Genomic DNA, 16,907 nt, shown 5'->3' on the forward strand with positions numbered 1-16,907 from the left:
AACACACACATATCTATATCTATTTATAGAAATGGGTATATGTCTCCACCTCTCTATATCTGTCTGTCTGTCTGCCTCAACTCTATCTATCTAAACTGCATAATGATGCAGTATAACATCACAGGATTTATTCTAACCTCCCTCCTTTCCATATTTGTAAATCCCTTCTGACAGTGAGAAATCTGAATCCCATTTTATACTTCATATAGTTTTTGAAAATATTTGCATACTAGGTTCTAGGGGCTGGGTTTATTTATTGCAGTAAAGATACCGTATCTGGGAAAGCAACTGCAATTTTTATCACCACCATTTTGTTTGTTTTATTGTTGTTTTTTAATTAATATACTTTATTTTTTAAGAACAGTTTTAGGTTTATAGAAAAATGAGTAAAAAGCACAGAGTTCCCAAATACTCCCATACCTACCCGACCCCAAGTCCCTCTATTATTAACATCTTGCATTAGCGTGGTACATTTGTTACAATTAATGTCAATATTGATACATTATTACTAACTAAAGTCCATAGTTTACATTAGGATTCATTTTTGTGTTGTAGGCTCAATGGGTTTTCATGACATGTTCCACCATTACTATATCATAAGAATAGTTTCACTGCTCCCAAAATCACCTGTGCTTACCTCTTCATCCCCCTGTCCTGAACCCCTGACAAGCACTGATGTTTTTAGTCTCCATTGTTTGCCTTTTCCAGGATGTCATGTAGTTGGAATCGTACTGTATGTATCCTTTTTTAGAGGGCGTCTTTCACTTAGCAGTATGCATTTAAGGTTAAGCCATGTCTTTTCATGGCTTAATAGCCCATTTACTTTATTGCTGAATAATATTCCATTGTATGGAAGTATCATAGTTTGTTTATCTATTCACCTATTAAAGAACATCTTGGCTGTTTCCAAGTTTTGACAATTATGAATAAAGCTGCTATAAACATGCATGTACAGGCTTTTGCATGGACATAAGTTTTCAACTCTTTTGGGTAAATACCAGTGAGTGCAATTGCTGGGTCATGTGGTAAGAAAATGTTTAGTTTTATAAGAGTATGATAGTTTTGTAAGAGTGGTTGTATCATTTTTCATTTCCACCAGCAATCAATGAGAGTTCCTGTTGCTCTGCATCCTTGATAGTATTTGGTGTCAGTATTTTGAATTTTAGCCATTCTAATGGGTGTCTAGTGGTATCTCATTGTTATTTTAATTTATAATTCCCTAATGATGTGTGATGTTGAGCATCTTTTCATATGCTTCTTTTTGCCATCAGTATGTCTTCTTTGGAAAGGTGTCTGTTCAGACCTTTTGCCAATTTTTTAATCAGGTTGTTTGTTTTCTTCTTGTTGAGTTTTGAGAGTTCTTTGTATATTTTGGATACCAGTCCCTTATCACATATTTGTTGCAAATATTTTCTCCGAGTCTATGGCTTATTGTTTCATTCTGTGAACAGTGTCTTTCACAAAGCAGAAGTTTTAAATTTTGACAAAATGCAACTTATCAATTTTTTTTCTTTTATGAATTGTGCTTTTGGTGCTGTATTTAAAAAGTCATCACCAAACTCAAAGTCATCTAGATATTCTCTTATATTATCTTCTAAGAGTTTTATAGTTTTACATTTTACATTTAGGTCTATGATCTATTTTGAGTTAATTTTTGTAAAAGGTGTGAGCTCTGTCTAGATTTTTTTTTTTTTTTTTGCATGTGGATGCAAAAAAAATTGTTGTTCTAATACCATTTATGGAAATGGTATTTTCCATAAATACCATTTATGGAAAAGGCTATTTTTTTCTCTGTTAATTATTTTTGCTCTTTTGTCAAAGATCAGTTGACTGTATTGGTGTGGGTCTATTTCTGGGCTCTGTTCTGATCATTGATCTATATGTCTGTTCTTTCACCAGCACCACACTGTCTTGATTATTGTAGCTTTCTTTATGTAGGTCTTAAAATCAAGTAGTGTCAGTCCTCTGACTTTGTTCTCCTTCAATATTGTGGACCCAATATTCTGGGTCTTTTACCTTTCTATATAAATTTTAGAATTAGTTTGTTGATATCAACAAAATATATTTCTAGAATTTTGATGGGAATTGCATTGAATATACAGTTTAAGCTGAGAAGAACTGACATCTTGACAATATTGAGTCTTTCTATCCATGTATATGGACTATCCATTGTTTAGTTCTTCTTTGATTTCTTTCATCAGATAGGTCTTATGTATTTTGTTAGTTTTATACCTATTTTATTTTTATTTTTTTGGTGCTAATATAGTGTGTCTTTTATTTCAGATATTAATTAGTCATTGCTGGTATATAAACAAGCAGTTGACTTTTATATGTTAACCTTGTATCCTGCAAGCTTGCTAGAATCACTTATTAGTTCAAGGGTTGTTGTTGTTGATTGTTTGGGATTTTCTACATATATGGTCATGTCATCTATGAACAAAGACAATTTTATTTATTCATTCTCATTCTGTGTATCTTTTCTTATCTTATTGCATTAGCTAGGACTTCCAGTACAATGTTGAATAGGAGTGGTGAGAGAGTACATCTTGCCTTGTTCCTTTTCTTAGAAGGCAAGCATCTAGTTTATCACCATTAAGTATATTTTTTTGGTAGGTGTTCTTTATCAAGCTGAGGAAGTTCCCCTCTGTTCCTAGTTTACTGAGAGTTTTTATCATGAATGGATGTTGGATTTTGTCAAATGACTTTTCTGCATCTGTTCATATGATCATATGATTTTTCTTCTTTAGCCTATTGATGTAATGGTTTACATCAGTCAACCTTCCGATGTTTAATCAGCTTTGCATACTGGGATAAATCCTATCTGCTTAATTGTTACATTTAAATTATTTTCAGCTTAAATTTCTCTCTAGTAGCTGAATATTTTCTCCTTGATCCATATTATTCCTTTGCTATTCACTAGATAGCATTTGTTTTGTAAAGAGAGATTAGAGACCTACAAATTTTAAAAAGAAGATGAGCTATATTTTTGTTTAAAAATGTTCAGCTTGGAAGTCTTCTATATTTGACATAAAGATATAATTTTGAATCCTTAAATTTCTTTTTTAACGTGAAAGGCTTAGGAGAGAATGGAAGTCAAATTGCTAGATGAAGCTATCTATAGTAATTTATTAAAAAAGCCTAATATTCTTTCTTTTATTACAGCCTTATTGAGATATTATTCTTCTACCATAAAATTCACCCATTTATAGTGTACAATTCACTGGTTTTTAGTTATTCACAGAGTTGTCCACCTATCACCACAATTTTAGAACCATTTCATCACCCCAAAAGGAAACCCCGTACTTATTAGCAGTTACTCTCCATTTCACCTCAAACACACAGCCCTAGGCAAGTGCGATTCTACTTTCTCTGTAGATTTGTCTTTTGGACTTTTCATATAAAGGGAATCATACAATATATGGTGTTTTTTTTAAAATTTTTTTTATCTTTTTGGTGAGAAAGATTAGCCTTGAGCTAACATCTGTCACCAATCCTCCTCTTTTTGCTGAGGAAGATTGGCCCAGGGCTAACATCTGTGCCCATCTTCCTCTACTTTACACGCCTGCCACAGCATGGCTTAATAAGCAGTGTGTAGGTCTGTGCCCAGGATCCGAACCTGTGAACCCCGGGACGCTGAAGTGGAGCATGCAAACTTAACCACTATGTCCCCGGGCTGGCCCCTATATGGTGTTTTTTTATGACTGACTTCTTTAAGCATAAGTGAAAGCATGATTTCAGGGTTTATCCATGTTGTAGCATATATCAGTACTTAATTCCTTTTTGTTGTCAAAAAATATTCTGTTGTATGGATATACCACATTTTATTTATCCATTCATCAGTTGATGGAAATTTGGATGGTTTCCACTTTTTAGCTGTTGTTACTAAAGCTTCTATGAACATTTGTGTATAAGTTTTTGTGTGGAGATAAGTTTTCATTTCTCTTGGGTATATATTTAGGAGTGGATTTGTGAGCTCATATAGTTACTCTATGTTTAAACTTTTGAGGAACTGCCAGACTGATTTCCAAAGGGCTGTACCATTTTACATTCCCACCAGCAATGTATGAGGAATCCAATTTCTCCACATTCTTGCCGACACTTGTTACTGTCCCTCATTTTGATTATAGCAGCACTAGTGGTTCTGAAGTGGTATCTTGTTATAGTTTTGATTTGTGTTTCTATAATGGCTGTTCATGTTGAGCATCTTTTCATGTGTTTAGTGGCCATTTATATAGTTCCTTTGAAGAAATATCTATTCAGATTCTTTGCCTATTATTTAATTTGATTTTTGTCTGTTTATTATTGAGTTATAAGAGTTCTTTATATCTTCTGGGTACAAGTCCTTTATCAGATATATGATTTGAAAATATTTTCTCCCATTCTGTGTGTTGTTTTTCACTTTATTGACAGTGTCCGTTGAAGCTCAAAAAAGTATTTTTGATGAAGTCCAATTTATCTAGTATATGTTTTGTCACTCATGCTTTTGATGTCATATCTAAGAATTCATTGCCTAACCTAAGGCCAGGAATATTTACTTCTCTATTTTCTTCTAAAAGTTTTATACTTATACCTCTTAAATTTAGGCCTTTTATCCATTTTGAGTTAGTTTTTGTGTATATTGTGAGGGAGGGGTTCAATTTCTTTCTTTTACATGTAGATATCCAGTTGTCCTAGCACCGTTTGTTGGAAAGAGTATTCTTTCCTTTCTTTGAATTGGCTATTCTGGTGCCTTGAATTTCCACATGAATTTTAGGATCAGTTTGTCAATTAAAAAAAAAAATCCAGCTGAGATTTTTATAGGGAGTGAGTTGAATCTGTAGATCACTTTGGAGAGTATGGTCATTTTAACAATATTTAGTTTTCCAATCCATGAAAATGGGATATTCTTACATTTACTTAGGCCATTTTTAATTTCTTTCCTCAATATTTTTCTAGTTTTCACAGTATAAGTTTTATACTTGTTTTGTTAAATTTATTCCTAAATATATTATTCTTTTTGATATTATAAATTGAATTGTTTTCTTATTTCTTTTTTAGGATTTTTTATTGTTAGTGTATAGAAATATAACTGATTTTTGTATATTGTTCTTTTATCCTCCAAACTTGCTAAACTCATTTATTAGTTCTAACGGCTTTTAACAAAGCTTTTAACAAAAACTTTTGCAGAAAAAGCTTTTGACAAAAACCAGCACCCCCATCATGATAAAAACACTCAACAAAAAAGAGAAGAAAGAGAACTTCCTCAACCTGATAAAGACTGGATGGTTCCTCACCCCACAAAAGTACATCCATGTCCTAATCCCTGGAATCTGTGAATGTTACTTTATTTGGGAAAAGTGTTTTTGTAGATGTAATTAAATTAAGGATCTTGAGATGAGGAGATCACCCTGAATTATGCAGTGGACCTAAATCCAATGACAAGTGTCCTTATAAGAGACATACAAAGAGGAACAGGTAATATAATTGTGGAGGCAGAGATTGGAGTGATTCAGCCCCAAGTCCAGGAATACGGATAGCAACCAAAAGCTGGAAGAAGCAAAGAAAGGAATTTCTCCTAACACCTCTGGAGGGGCCATGGCCCTGCTTACACTTTGGTTTTGGATTTCTTGCCCCCAGATCTGTGAAAGAATACATCTCCATTGTTTTAAGTTACACAGTTTGTGGAATTTGTTATGGCAGCTGTAGAAAACTAATACAAAGGATATCTACAAAAAAAAAACACAGCTGGGCTGGCACAGTGGCGTGGTGGTTAAGTTTGTGTGTTCCGCTTCGGTGGCCCAGGGTTCGCAGGTTTGGATCCTGGGCACGGACCAACACACCACTTGTCAAGCCATGCTGTGGAGGCATCCCATATAAAGTAGAGGAAGATGGGCACGGATGTCAGCCCAGGGTCAATCTTCCTCAACAAAAAGAGGGGGATTGGCTACGGACGTTAGCTTAGGGTTAATCTTCTTTGCAAAAAAAAAACAGCAGCAGCAAACATCATAGTAAATGGCGAAACACTAAATGTTTTCCCACATAATCAGGAACAAGACAAGGATGTCTGTTCTTGCTACTTCTATTCAACTAGAGGTTATAGGCAGGGAAATTGGCAAGAAAATGAAATAAAAGGCATTCAGATTGAAAACAAAGAAGTAAAACTCTCGCTATTTGCAGATGGCATGATCTTGTGTATAGAAATTCTAATGAATCCGCAAAAAGCCATTAGAACTAATACATGAGTTTAGCAAGTTTGGAGGATAAAAAAACAATATACAAAAATCAATTGTATTTCTATACACTAACAATAAAAAATCCTAAAATAGAAATAATAAAATAATTCAATTTATAATAATATCAAAATGAATAATATATTTAGGAATAAATTTAACAAAACAAGTATAAAACTTATATTGTGAAAACTAGAAAAATATTGAGGAAAGAAATTAAAGATGGCCTAAGTAAATGTAAGAATATCCCATTTTCATGGATTGGATGATCATTGAGAAAAAGATGATCCTTTGGTTTTTTTCTTCATTCTATTAATATAGTGTATTACATTTGTTGATTTTCAGATGTTAAACTAAGCATGCATTCCTGGGATAAATTCTGCTTGTATATGATCCTTTTTACATATTGCTGGTTTTGATTTGCTAGTTTTTTGTTGAGGATATTTGTGTCTATATTCATAAAATATATTAGTCTGTAGTATTTTTTTTCTTGTGATATCCTTGTCTGGTTTAGGTATCAGAGTTATATTGTCTTCCTAGAATGAGTTGAGTGGTGTCCCATCCTATTCTGAATTTTTGAAGCATTTGTGAAGAATTCACATTGCTCTTCTTTAAATATTTTGTAGAATTTACCAGTGAAGACATCTGACAATTACTTTTCTTTGTGGAAAGTTTTAAAATTCCTCTTCAATCAATTTATTTTTTATAGGTCTATTCAGATTTTCTTGTGTCAGTTTTGGTAGTTTGTATCTTTCTAGGACTGCTTATTTCGTACTGTTGTTTGTAAGTTTCACAAAGACTTACAGTTGTTTAGTATTGCATTATTATGTGTTTATTCCTGTAAAATTGGTAATGTTCCTTCTTTCATTCCTGATTTTTATAATTTGAGTTTTCTCTCTTTTTTTTCTTGTTCACTGTAGCTAAGGGTTTGCCAACTTTTTGATCTTTTCAGAGAAAGAACTTTTGGCTTTCTTGATTTCCTCTATTGTTTTTCTATTCTATATTATATTATTTTCTGTTCTAATCTTTATTTCCTTTGTTCTTCTTGTCGTAGGCTTGGTTTGCCCTTTTTTCCAGTGTCTTAGGGTGGAAGTTTAAGCTATTGGATTTCCATGTTTCTACTCTTTAAATAAATATGTCTACAACTATAAATTCCCTCTAAATTACTGCTGTTGGTGTATTCCATATGTTTTGATATGTCTTATCTTCATTTTCACTCATCTCAAGGTATTTTCTAATATGCTTGTGATTTTTTCTTTGGCCCACTAGTTATTTTAAAGTGTGTTGTTTCATTTCCACATATTTGTGATTTTCCCAAGTAACTATTATTGATTTCTAATTTCATTCCATTGTGGTCAGAGAGTATACTTTGTATGATTTCAATCCTTTCAAATTTATTGACGTTTATTTTGTGATCTAGCGTATGATCTATCTTAAAGAATGTTCCATGTGCACTTGATAAGAATGTGTATTTTGGTGTTGTTGGCTATAGTATTCTATATATGTCTTTTAGGTCTAGTTGGTTTATGGTATTACTCAGGTCTTCTATTTCCTTATTTATCACAAGTTGTTCTATCCATTTTTGAAAGTGGGTATTGAAGTTTGCTACTATTATTATTGATGTATCTATTTCTCTCCAATTCTCTGAGTTTTTGCTTCATTTTTGGAGGGGGCTCTGTTGTAAAGTTGTATATGTTTGAAATTGCTGTATCTTCCTGATGGACTGACACTTTTATCAATATAAAATATCACTATTGAAGTCTAGGAACATTTTTGTTTTAATGTCTGTTTTGTTTGATATTTTTATAGCCACTCCAGCTTTCTTATGTTTATTGTCTGCATGATATCTTTTTCTATCCTTTTTCTTTAATATATTTCTAATGTAAAGTGTCTCCTGTAGAGAGCATATAGTTGATACCTATTTTTTTATCCTGTCTCACAGTCTTCGCCTTTTATTTGTGTATTTAATACCTTTAATTTAATGTTATTTTTGATATAGTTGAATATATGTCTGTCACTTTACTCTTTTTAAAATCTCTCATGTCTTTTTGTTACTCTATTTCTTTTTATTGCTTTTTTTGCATTAAGTAAATATTTTCTAGTATAACATTTTAATTCCTTTAATTTTTTAAAAATACAATTATTTTAGTTACTTTCTTAGTGTTGGTTCTAGGACTTATTATATATCTTAACTTATCAGAATATACTTCAGGTTTGATTCCAGTGAAATACAGAAACATTACTCTTACATAGCTCTATTCCCTCTTCTATCTTTTCTTTGTGGTATTATAATTATATAACATCCATATGTGATGCGAACTCTACAATATATTGTTATACTTATTTCTTTATATAAATTTTATATCTTTTAAAGAGACTGAGAGCAATATATATTTGTTATGTTAACCTTGTTCTTGAATATTTTTGTGTACTTTTTTTCATGCGTTCCTGTTGATTTGAGTTACTATTTGGCATCATTTCCTTCCTTCAACAGAGCTTTGCTTCCATCCATCCCTTCCTTTGTGCTGTTATTGTCAAATATATTACATTTCTATATGTTATAGGCCCAACAATACAATTATATATGTATTGTTTTATAACAATTGCTTTTCAAATTTATTAGGAAAAGAAAGGAGAAGAAATATGTATTCATACTTTGTTTTATAATTACATAACTGCTTTGATAGCACTCTGGATTGGAATCACTTATCTAAGACTGAACAACTCCTTTAGTATCTTGTAAGAAAAATCTCCTACCAACAAATTTATTAGTTTTTGTTCACCTGGTAATGTCTTTGTCTTTATTTTTGAAATATAGTTTTGTGAATGTAAGATTCTTGGTTGACATTTTTTCTAGCTTTCTTGAGGTATAATCGACAAATAGAAATTGTATATATTTAAAGTGTATAATGTGATGTTTTGATACACATATGCACTGTGAAATGATTACCACAGTCAAGCTAATTAACATAGTCATCATATTACGTAGTTACCATGTTTTTTGGCATGTATGGTGAGAATACTTAAGATGTACTGTCTCAGCAAATTTTAAGTATACAATACAGTATTATTAACTATAGTAACCATGCTGTACATTAGATCTCCGTAACTTATTTATCCTGCATAAAACTTGTACATTTTGACCTACATCTCTTCATTTCCCCATCTCCCAGCCCCTGGCAACCAACATTCTACTCTGTGCGTTTATGAGTTTGACTTTTTTAGATTCCACATATAAATTATATCATACAGTATTTGTCTTTCTGTGTCTGGCTTATTTCAGTTAGCATAGTGTCCTCCATCCATGTTGTCACAAATGGCAGGATTTCCTGCTTTCTTAAGGCTAAATAATATTATATATATTAATATATATTACGCATTATATACATATTATGTTTTCTTTATCCATTCATCTGTTGACAGACACTTAGGTTGTTTCCATATCTCAGCTAATGTGAATAGGCTGCAGTGAATAGAGGGGTGCAGATATACCTTTGAAATACTGATTTCATTTCTTTTGGATATATACCTGGAAGTGGGATTGCTGGATCACGTGATAGTTCTTGGTAGTTCAATTTTTAATCTTTTGAGGATACTGTATTCCAAATGTATTCCAAATGATATACCATTTACATTCCCACCAACAGTGTACAAGAGTCTCTTTTCTCCACACTCTCACTAGCATTTATCTCTTTTAAATTTTATTTATTTATTCATCTATTTATTTATTATTTTTAAATTGAAATATTATTGACATATAATATTGTCTTGGTTTTAGGTGTATAACATAATGATTTGATGTATATATATATATAGTGAAATGGTTATCATAATAAGTTTAGTTAACATCCATCACCACGCATAGTTACAAATTATTTTTTCTTGTGATGAGAACTTTTAAGGTCTACTGTCTTGGCAACTTTTAAATGTACAATACAGTATTGTTAACTATAATCACCATGCTGTACATTACATCCCCAGGACTTATTTGTCTTATAACTGGAAGTTTGTACGTTTTGGCCGCCTTTACCCATTTTGCCCACCTCTTATTACCTGCCTTTGGCAACCATCAATCTCTTCTCCATATCTATGAGTTTTTTTTAGATGTAGAATCTAAATGTAAGTGAGATCATACAGTATTTGCCTTTGTATGATTTATTTTACTTAGCATAATGTTCTGAAGGTCCATCCATTTTGTCGCAAATGGCTGAATAAATTCCCTTTCCTTTTTTATGGCTGAATAAATTCCCCGTGTATATACACCACATCTTCTTTATCTGTTCGTCCATTGACGGACACTTAGGTTGTTTCCATGTTTTGGCTATTGTATATAATGCTACAGTGAACATGGGGTGCATATATCTTTTTGAGATAGTTATTTCATTTCCTTCAGGTAAATACTTAGAAGGAAAATTGCTGGATCATTTGGTAGTTCTATTTTTAATTTTTTTGAGGAATCTCCATACTGTTTTCCAAGTGACATTCGTTACATTCCCATCAACAGTGCCAAGGGTTTCCTTTTCTCCACATCCTCACTAACATTTGTTATTTCTTATCTTTTTGTTAATGGCCACTCTAACTTGTGTGAAGTGATATCTCATTGTGGTTTTGATTTGCATTTCCCTGATGAATAATCATGTGGAGCACTTTTTCATGTACCTGTTAGCCGTCTTTATCTTCTTTGGAAAAATGTCTGTTCAGATGCTCTACCCATTTTTTAATTGGATTGTTCTTATTTTCTATTGAGTTTTATGAATTTTTATATATTTGGAATATTATATTTTCTCCATCCTGCAAAGCCAGGCTGGGTGCTGGGAGCCTCCCATTTATTTTCCCTAGAATAGTGCCTGAAGTGTTCAAGGTTATGCACCTTCTACCAGTGCAACAGAGTTGAGCCAGCTATCTGTGTGTGCTCGTGCATGATCTGTAGAAGCTCAAGTGTACTGTCCGCAGGGGTGTGTGTGGGTTACCAGCTACATGGGGGAGGGATTTATGGATTGCTGGGGATATGTGTGTACTAGTTGGGCTGAATCTACAGGTGATGCATCCTGTGCAGTTCCTGAGTGGGCCTTTTGGTGGAGTTATGAGGTGGTTAGTGAAAACCTTGACTCTTTATTCAGTTTTGTGCTCCTGTTGCTGTGAGCCCTCTTTTTCCTCCTCTGCCAATCCCCTCATTGTTCTGGATGGAGTCAGAAAGAAGTGGTCCTCTTGGGTATCATCCTGCTTGGCTATGGAAGCCAGGCACTCACTATGCTCTCACAGTGGGAGAAATTACAGGTTGAAGGAGTCTCTCTTGGCCATGAGCTGTGTTGCCTTGGGGGAGGGGTGCTGTGATAAAGTGAAACTGTTCTTCTTACCCTCTTCAGCCCTTCTGTTCTCCTAATTTTTGTCTCAAGTGGCGCTAGAACTTCTCGGCTCCCACAAAGGTACTGTTGTCTCTGGGCAGTTGATAAAATCATTGTTTCTGTGGGAGGATAAGAGTAGAAAACTCTTACTCCACCATCTTGTTGATGTCACTTTCTGTATTCTGACATTTTTTTTTTCACTCAGCACTTTGCATAAGTTATTCCACTGCCTTGTGGCCTTTATTGTTAATAATGAGAAGTCAACCGTTTGTCTTGTTGGGGTCATCTTGTATGCAAAGAACCATCTTTTTCTTGCTGCTTTCAGGATTTTCTCTTTCTCTTTGGCCTTCAACATTTTTACTATTTTATGTCTGAGTGTGGATCTTTTTGTGTTTTTTCATACTTGGAGTTCATTGAGCTTCTTGGATGTATATATTAATGTTTCTCATCAAATTTGGGAAGTTGTCAGCCATTATTTTTTGAAAAATTTTTTACCTCTTTCTCCTCTGCACTAGTATACCCAGTAAATGTATGTTGTTGCTGTTAATGGTATTCTATATTTCTCATTTTCCTCTCTGTTCTTCAGATTGCAGAATCTCTGTTGATATATCTTCTAGTTCACTGATTATTTCTTCTGCCTGCTGAGATTTACTGTTGAGCTTCTTTAGTAAATTGTAAAATTTAATCATTATACTTTTCAACTCCAGATTTTCCATTTTTTATGTAATTTCTAGCTCTTTGTTGATATTTTATGTTTTATAAAATGTTGTCATAGTGTCCTTTACTTCTTTAAACCTTGTTTTCTTCAAGTTTTCGACATATTTATAATAGCTGCTTTAAAGTCGTTTTTGCTTCATCTGACATCCAGGTCCTCTCGAAGGCAGTTCTGTTACCTGCTTTTTTGCCTCTATGGGTGACACTTTCCTATTTCATTGCATGTCGTAATTTCCCCTGAAAACTGGACATTTTAGATGATATATTGTAGCAATTCTGAATCCTGATTTTTCCTCCCTCTCTGGGACTGTTGTTATTTTATTTGTTCAGTGACTTGGCTGAACTCTTTTAGTGGTCTCTTTCCTCCTCCAAATGCATCCTCTGATGTTGCTCCTCAGAGGGCACAACCTGGGGATGCACACATTCACCCTGGGATGACAGTAGTTTTAGCACGGCTGTCTTGGACTTTTTCCTCTGAGCTCTCTGTTAAGCTATCTGCCTCTGTTTTTATCACACCCATCTGGTAGCCTTCACTAATTGCTGACTGATTGCTTTATTATTTTCAACAATGCTCTGGGGCATAAATTGTTCCGTGGTGTATTTGAATTCAATTTCAGTCATTTTTCAAGGGTAGTCTTTGAGTCCAGTCTTTGAGGTTCCGACCTCAGTAGGGCTCTTATTACCTGTTGTTGGGGGAAGAGGGAGAATCCCCTCTGCCCTTTCCCTTAAGGTTCTTATGGCTGGCCAAATAATTAACAAGACAGGTTAGCAGGAGAAAATATTACCAAGTTTAATAACATGCATACATGGGAGAAAGCAGGGACACTGCATTTCTCAACACAATAGCAGAAATTCTCGTCCTAAATACCATGTTCAGCTAAAGACAAAGGAGGATGTTGGAGGTTGGGGGTGTCAGTTACAGGAGATTACCAACAAAGCACTGTAAACAAGGGTAAGGTTATTATGCGGATTTAAGGCCCCACTTTCCACATTGATAAGTTTCTAGAAATGAGGTCATCCCCCCTCTTCCCAATACAGAGAGGGAGATACCTTTACAAATGGAGATTTCCCTTATAAATGTAAATGTTTGTCTGGCAACTCCTCGCAGGGCCATCCAGAGAATGTGGCCAGAGAGACAGAACTTCTGATAAGATGGACTTGTTGCTGCCTTTTCTATTGTAACATCTATTTTGCATTATATTACAGCCATCAGATGGAAGTTCTGTTCCAGGAAGGAGTTACTACCTCAAATTCTTTAGGCAGTTAGTGGGGGAGGTCAAATGTCCATCAGAGAAAACAATCAAGGTAAAGAGAGATATTTCAGGGTGGCCAAATCTTCATCTCCTACATTGTCTTTTCCCCTGGTTCTCTCTGGTAAACTTCTGTCTGGTCTATGTTTTATCTTATTGTTCTCTTGGAGCTACTAGCTATCTCTTAATTACAACCCAAACCTACATTGTTTCTGAGAGTGCCCTTAAGTTTCCCACCCTGTTCCAAATAAAGTCAGTTCCTTTGGGAAAGCTTTGGAACTCTCCTTTTCTTGACCTGGCTCTCCTTGTGGGAGAAAACCTCTGTGCCAATGCTTAGGAATTGTAGGTGGGCTTAGTAGCCTGTTCCCCTTGGAGTGACACCACTGCATTATGTGCGGGGCACTGGATGGGGATGGTAGCCTTTGCTTTTCTCAGCTTGCTTGTTTTGGCATGTAACCTCTGCCCTGTGAGTGAGGTGGGGTGAAGACTTTTTGGTCCTGTGTTAGCCTGCTATCCCTGGTGTATAGCTTCTACCCTATGAATGGGGGCTAGGTAGAGGGTGAGTACTCCAACTTCCCATGCTTTCTCCTTGAATAGAGCTTCTGCCACCCAGAGCTGGGGGACATGAGAAGTATTGGCAGTCTGCTGCTCCTGGTTAGATATCAGTGGCCTGGACTAGGAGCTGAGGGATGAAGGAGCTCTCTGTTCTTGGCTCCACACTCCTGGGGTTGAATATCTGTCTCGCTGAACTGGTTGTGTGTGTGTTTGTGTAAGGATGGGAGCAGATAGTGGGTCAAATATCATAAACTGTTGCTGTTCTTACTGAAATTTAGTAGGTATTCTTGAGTAAATATTTCTTTACTTGTTCTTGCTCTTAGTAAAATCTTCTGAGGCCTTAAATGGTTGTTTTTTATAGTTTTTACCAATTACAGTTGTTTCCCTGGGGAGAGTGCTTGTGGAACTCTGCATATTGCCATTCTGGAAGTCAGCTCCATGTTCTTAAAGCATTAATTGCTATTATAATAGATGATTTTTGAGATACTACATATACCTTACTAACTATACTATATATACTATGTTTACATTCTGATTTTTAGTTTGTACCAGGGATTTATTTAGAGTATTATAAAGTATTGATTTATATTGTCATGCACCTTTCTTGTGTGTCAGTTCTTTCAGGTGAAATATAATTGTGAGCATATATTTATAGTACTTTCAGAGTTCACTTTAATTAAAAGAACATTTATATTAATTTTAATGTTTCTCAAAAATGCATTGGGATTTTCAGTTATACACAATAATATGGGTGTACAGTCAGCCCTCCATATCCGTGGGTTCTACATCCATCGATTCAGCCAACTGTGGATCGTGTTCTGTGTTTACAGTGTGTGGTTAGTTGAATCCACGAATGCAGAATCTGTGGATATGGAGGGCCAACTAAGGGATTTGAGCATCCACAGATTTTGGTATCCGTGGGGGTCCTGGAACCAATCCCCTTCAGATACCAAGGGACAACTGTATCTCAAAACAATCTTGAGCAAAAGAATGTACACAGAAATAAATACAAACTGTATGATTCTATTTTGTAAAGTACAAAGACAACAATACAAATCTGTGCTGTTAGAATCAGAATAGTGGTAATGTTCTTTTTTTAAAAAAATCTTGGGTGCTGGTTATTTAATTGTATTCCTCCTGTGAAAATTCATTGAGTTCTAGACTTATGATATGTGCACTTTTATGGATGTTATACTTAAAAAGTTAACAAGTGTATCATGGTACCCATGTGAGTTGTGTGGTTTTAACTGAATATAGGTTAGAATAAATTTGTTATATTTTACTTTTTATTTACTTTGGTATTTAAAACTGATGGTGTATTGGTCCTCTAGTTTTAAGGAAACTTGTTTCCTACTTTTATAAATGAAATAAAAATTCAAGATATAAGTTAGTATAAAATCATTAACAATTGTGTTTAATATTGTGTTTCCTCAAAGCATTTTAAGATACTGTGACTCTCAAAATATTTATTAAAAAATATTGAAGTTTAGGGGCCATTTATGAGTTGTTAAAAAAAAAAAGCATGTTATTTGCACAATTCCAAGGCAAATTCTATATGCAAATTAGACCCTTTATATAATATATATAACCTCAAGGAGGTCTTTTTATCCTTTGTAATACATTTTTAAATTTTATCCTGTAGGACTATTTTGAAAGAAAGTGGGTTTGCCAGATACCTTCATTCAGCTGTTCTTATCAATGGAGCTATGCTTATTTTTGGAGGAAATACCCATAATGACACTTCCTTGAGTAACGGTGCAAAATGTTTTTCTGCCGATTTCCTGGCATATGACATAGGTATGTATCTGTTAGGATTGTACAAAGTAGGAACTATCAGAAATTTTTCATGTAGAGATTCTCAAATACATTACATGACAGCATGTGTATATGTCATTTTAGAGATAAATTCAGTGACAGATTATGAATGGAATTCTCTTAATTTCAGCATAGTAGTAGCGTAGGGCTAGGAGAACAGACATACTGAGGTGAGTTAGTGGTGGAGACAGGGGAATTCAGAAATCTAGGTTTGAATGTCCTCTTTGAAGGCTTTTATGTATTGTATCCCTACATGAGCACTGTATCAGTCTATTGTGTTTGACTGTTACCATACTAGTTTTGATAATGGGTAGATATGGAGCACTATCAAATTATGTAAATTACAAATAGTAGGAATGTAAGCATTTTAGAGTTAGTGAATACGAGCAAAGTTGCATTTAAATTAAACACACCAGATATACTTACTGAAGCTGATAGAACTAAAGAAAGAAATACAGAGACAGTAGAGCTAAAGAAATAAGATGTTGGGACAAAATGGAATCCAGAACATACGTAGGAATGGAAGTAACTAAAAAAAGAATCTTTTCCAGAGAACCAGAAATATAGTGCATCTATACAATTCATTTAATTTTAATTATGCTATCTATATTCCTATCAATTTCTGAATATTAAATGAATGTATTTATTGATATACTCAACTTAGCTACCCAGTAGATCATTGTAGTGAAAACCTTTTTTCTCTGTATATCATATTATAGATAAAACCTAGCTGATATTTAAAATATATTTACCAGTACTTAAGAGCACCTTTTACTGATGGTATAAATATACTAATTTTAAGCTATTAAGAAACATTTTGATAAATAAAAACAAAAGAGACCAAAGAATAACACATTTAATAGATGTAAGAAGTATACTTTTGCTCTTAAATATCATAAAGGTACATAATCTACTTTGGAACATTATTTCAAGTTGGCAGCATATAAAGAAAATTATGCCTATTAATAAGCACTTGTGATCTTTATACTATTATAAGTTTGGAAGGAAGTTCCTAGTAA

The 16,907-nt window shown here is 34.0% G+C and overlaps 1 protein-coding gene across 4 annotated transcripts in view; it reads left to right on the forward strand.

The window, feature by feature from the left end:
* The window catches only part of ATRNL1 (attractin like 1), a 773,536-nt gene that overhangs the window by 114,568 nt on the left and 642,061 nt on the right, over positions 1-16,907 (forward strand). For all 4 annotated transcript variants that reach the window (XM_087432666.1, XM_087432665.1, XM_087432664.1 and 1 more), the window contains one exon: positions 15,716-15,870. In XM_087432666.1, coding sequence (XP_087288792.1) covers positions 15,716-15,870 — 155 coding nt within the window. The remainder of the gene's footprint in view (positions 1-15,715; positions 15,871-16,907) is intronic.

The sequence above is a fragment of the Ceratotherium simum genome, chromosome 6, assembly GCF_057802395.1.
Source record: "Ceratotherium simum simum isolate JZ-2026a chromosome 6, ASM5780239v1, whole genome shotgun sequence".
Classification (NCBI taxonomy): Eukaryota; Metazoa; Chordata; class Mammalia; order Perissodactyla; family Rhinocerotidae; genus Ceratotherium; species Ceratotherium simum.